Genomic DNA, 4,860 nt, shown 5'->3' with positions numbered 1-4,860 from the left:
AAATAATTATTAATATTATCGTTTATAATAAATCATTCATTAAATCGTTCACCGTCGTTATCTTAATTAGCAAAATACTAATGCGTTACGTTTGACTTATTTGATTCTCGGCTGAAACTAAAAATTCAATGGGTTAATTTGTTTGATACAGCATAAATTACATTTTGACTAAGTACACTTTGCCCTCTTTCCTTCTAAAAGTTTTGCAAAATGATCCTTGGGATTCAAGCTTATACCTTCGTCCGAACTCCGTCACGTCCAAGATTCCGATGTTCTGCTTACATCAAAGGTATTGTCATCTTTGGACATTCATAGGTCTCCCAAAACTTACCGTTACGTGCAGTGATGAGAAAGAGACTCGAATATCGGTCATTATAATCTTGCTTCCATGGAATGATAATTGGTGTTCTTGTTGAACCATCTTAATTACCGAGTCCTGGAAGATTCGGAGGAAGTACCAAAACCCTGCATTTTTCTCAAACCATTTGATATGAAGCTGTCTTGTGCTGTAAGTTCATGGCAAAGTTGCTGTTCCAAGCACATAAGCATTTAAAAAAGAGGCTGGTTCGGCATTGGGATTTCGTAATCTTTATCGGTTAACATCTGAACCACTTCTGCCATTGATGGTCTAAAGAGAACCGAAGCTTGTGTGCATAATAGCCCAACTTGGAGGACACCTGGGGCCTCTTTTGCGGACATTTCGTCTCTAATGCAAGGGTCAACAGCTTCAGCCAAGGCATTGGATTTGTAAAGTGTCCAAACCTGAGGTTGAAAACCTCAATGATCTAAGAACAGCAAAAAGTAACAATCCAAAACATTTTATTGAAAAGTTCAGATTTGAGTGTAGAAGGGGAATGGGAGAGATGGCTGAATCCGGGTTGTTACATTGGGAGCTTACTTTTTGTAGAAGGGAACCGGACTTTGTGAAGCTGCTATTTTTTTGACCACATACAATCTCAAGAACAAGTACTCCGAAACTATAAACATCAGATTTATCCGAAAGTTGTCCTCGAACAAGGTACTCGGGAGCCATGTATCCTCTGCACGAAAATCTCAAACCAAGTTGTTAACAACACTTCAATGGAAACTGTAATGCCTTACAGTCTATTGGATCCATGGCTAAATATGTTTCTCGTGCTCAAGCTTTCAATCAATCTCATATGTAATGACAGATGAATCTTTTGTAAACTTACAGTGTTCCAGCAATTCCGGTGCTAAGATGACTCTTCTCGGTACCTAGACTTCGAACAAGACCAAAATCCGCAATTTTTGGATTGAGATTCTCATCTAAAAGAACATTGGTGCACTTAATATCCCTGTGGATTATCCTTGCGTGAGAACCTTCTCCGTGAAGATGAGCTAGACCCTCGGCTGTTCCGGCGATGATATCAAATCTCTGCTTCCAGTTTAGAAGTTTCGATTTCTCCTCATCTGCATTTGAAAACTAAATCATCGACATTTGAAACTAAAATCATCTAGTGTTGCTCCAATTTTTCATTTTTTCCACCTCATATTATCTGTTTCAGACATATAATTAGACATGAAATACGATGTGTTTGACATAGGCATGTTGAATCTTTTGAAGTTCATCCATGTATTAGAAGGTTCATATCATATATCCATGTCCAAATATGCATCAGATAAGTCTATTCAAGAAAAATGGAAATAGAAGTAACACAGAGTAGGATTACTTAAGCTGAAAGATTATGTTTATCGTCACAACACGATGAACGAAAACACATCTATGACTGTAATTTAAGCTCTGGGAACGGAGAACTTCACAACGTTGCCACCAACAACAGATTCGAAGTTTTAAAAATCAATCTAAATAAAGGCAAATTGATTAAAGAGAAAAACATTACAGTAAATGAACTGATCAAGGCTCTTGTTGGGCACATATTCATAAACCAGTAGACTCTCAGGTCCCACAACGCTAGCACCAAGAAGCTTCACCAGATTCTTGTGTTCAATTCTGCTGATCAAAATTACTTCATTAAAGAAGTCGTCCACCCATTGCCTCGTATTATATATCAATCTCTTTACAGCTACAGTTTTTCCATCAGGCAGAACCCCATGAACACTGAACCAGCTCCTCCTTGTCCTAATTTCCTTGAAGGACTGAAATAATCAGTTGCTTTCTCTAGAGTTTCGTACTTGAACATCAAACCCGATTTGTCGAACCTTTCCAGAATCCGGCCTAGATTTTCGAGCTCTAGGAAATGAATTAGATGGTTAATATATGCATAAGGTTAGATATGAACACCATTGATATATAATTTTCGGCGCAATTTTTTGAAGATTAAGATTTTGCACCTCTTTTCCTCTTTGATAATCTTGCATGTATAGTATAAGCTGCTGCAACAGCGAGTGTCACAAATGCAGATGATGCTGATACAATTGCTATAATGACTTCAGCAGAGAGCCCTGGAAAATAGAAAAAGAATACATTGTAATTCAACTAGGAAGTGAAATAAAATTTCCAATTTATCGACTTAACAATTAAAAGATTATTGTTACTTCTTGAGGTATCGAGTTCGAGCACTACTTATATAAGAATATGAGCGTTTAATATCAAATAATTAAATATCAATAAAAAAGCATTTTTGATATAGAATTGTCCCCCCCCCCCCTCAAAACTAGCCTCATAGATAAGGACCACGCTTCCCCTACCGCATCACATTTTCAAATGACAAAACCATACAACTTTCTTATAGCCCGTTACAGAGATGAGCGTACGATTGAGTCCAGTTAAATTCGAGTTGATAAGTGATATTTTATAACTTAAACTTAATTTATTTTTTTATTTTATAAAATTCAAGTCGAGTTGTTCGTGTTTCCTATACAAATTCAATTGTACATATTTATAGTGTTATGGTACACTATTGGTTCCATTTTTTACTTTCTCTAACCATATAAGATGTATATTTCATTATTCTTTTTCACATTGTAATGTTATTTAATAAATCAAATACAATCTAAAATTATAAAGTATATCTACAATAATATATTTCAAACAATGCATTTTGAGGATAAAGTATTGATGAAAAATATGAAAGAGTCAAAAGAAATGATTAGAAGAAAGAATTTGCAAACAATTGCAGTTAGAAGATTAAATTGAGTAAAATATAAAATTAAGAGACTAAATTGAAAAATTATATTTTTATTAAAAATAAGAATTGAATTTACATAGGTATTCTATAGTGGTGAGAGAACATGTGGTTAGGATTTAATAAAAAAACAGAATGAATGATGAATTAAAGAAATGTGAAAATCAAGCAAAGTTGATATACTATATTAAAAATAAAAAATTATTATTAGAAAGCATGATTGAAAGAACATAGGTGTCCTACGATTGTTTAATAGCATGCGACTCGAATTTGATAAAAAAAATGGACTTAAAACGAAAGAGAAATTGAAGAAATATGGAAACCAATGACCAAATTGCAAAATTGTTAAAATACATAGCCAAATTTTTCGTTTTCTCGTGTGACTCAAAATTTTAAAATTTTAACTCGACTCAAACTTAGAAACCGACACGATAATTCAAGTTAACTCAAATAAACTTCAATAACTCAAAACTGAAAGAGAAATAAATTTTTGTCGAATTTTTATGGACCTTTCATTCTTATACTCCGAAATTCCTTCACCGACAATGTTGTGGTGGTTAAAAAACGACAGCTATGTCTCTATTACAAACTCAAACAAAACCACCGAACAATCCCAGTGGTTCCCGCAGGAAATCCAGCAACCAACCAGATATCAACAGAATACATTAAAAGGCTAAATCCAACAAAATAATCTAAAATTAGTTGCAGAATCTACTGTAGAACAACCAAAAAATAATCTCAAATCACCCTCTAAATCCTGGAAAAAAATGTTTAAGATACTCTATCAAACACATATCCTACACTCGAGCCAAGATCATTTCTTCATTAAAATAAAGCTCAGTATCTTCAAAAAAGAAAAACAAAAGGCAAAAGACTTACCATGATGACCATCAGAATCCGCCCCATCATTATAGAACCTATTTGTGGAGTACCTCAAATAGCACCCAGCATTCAAAGCTCTCCCTTCTTCCTTGGGCACACATCCTCTCACCGTCTGCACTGCCGACACTCCGCCGGCGTAAGGCTCTCCCGACACTGCGCCAATGCATACACCCCATCCAACCCGACCGCCCCAAATCCATTTCTTCTCAAAGCAATACTCGTCACATTCCCGACCGCATGGTCAACGTTTCTACCGAACAAAATCCTCCTGCTGTTGTTATTTTGACCGACCATTGTTACATTATCGGAACCGCAATTAACGGTATCGAAAGTTGACGAAACGGACTCGTGATAGAAATCCCGGTAATATTCGAAACGCAAGAAGCAGCCATCGAGGAAGATTCGAGCCGAGCGAGGGAGGCAACGCGGGATTCGAGTCCTTGCCGCGGCAAAGCAAAGGGCGCAATCCGTTTGATCCAAATCTCCATGGCATTGAGCCAATCCATACATTAGAGGCGTGGAGTTGAGATGATAGGAAGCAAAGAGAGTATTGTTGATCTGAACTGACAACTGTTTCATCACTTCAGTGAAATCCAGAACGAAGTTCGTCCCGTTTGGCTCCTGGGAACCGTCGCAGAAAAGCCCGGCGTTTGTGATTCTTGGATCAGAGAAAGAGGTGAAAACGAACACAGAAAAGACAAACAAGAAAACCCATCTCCAATGTGATTGTTTGAATGCTGAAAACTCCATAGATTTCATGTTTAGCCTTCTATTTTCCTTTTTTTCCAGGGTTTTGAACCTAGTTTTTGTTGAATGGAACTTCAAGAGACGAAGAACAAGGAAGGTTGTGGAGTTTGAAGCTGACTTGAGC

The 4,860-nt window shown here is 36.4% G+C and overlaps 1 protein-coding gene and 1 pseudogene across 1 annotated transcript; both read right to left on the bottom strand.

Moving 5' to 3' along the window:
• Positions 1-521: 521 nt before the first annotated feature.
• Positions 522-1,149, bottom strand: LOC120185567 (cysteine-rich receptor-like protein kinase 42). Its single transcript, XM_039189746.1, has 2 exons — positions 899-1,149; positions 522-762 (listed from the first exon to the last, which is right to left on the bottom strand). The coding sequence occupies exons 1-2, from the start codon at positions 1,031-1,033 to the stop codon at positions 550-552; spliced, it is 348 nt and encodes a 115-aa protein (XP_039045677.1). The 5' UTR covers positions 1,034-1,149; the 3' UTR covers positions 522-549.
• On the bottom strand, positions 1,111-4,860 carry LOC120185568 (annotated as a pseudogene).

Source organism: Hibiscus syriacus, unplaced genomic scaffold (genome assembly GCF_006381635.1).
Source record: "Hibiscus syriacus cultivar Baekdansim isolate YM2019G1 unplaced genomic scaffold, ASM638163v2 tig00113124_pilon, whole genome shotgun sequence".
Classification (NCBI taxonomy): Eukaryota; Viridiplantae; Streptophyta; class Magnoliopsida; order Malvales; family Malvaceae; genus Hibiscus; species Hibiscus syriacus.
The sequence above is the reverse complement of the archived record's forward strand: the minus strand, read 5'-3'. Positions and strand labels throughout refer to the sequence as shown.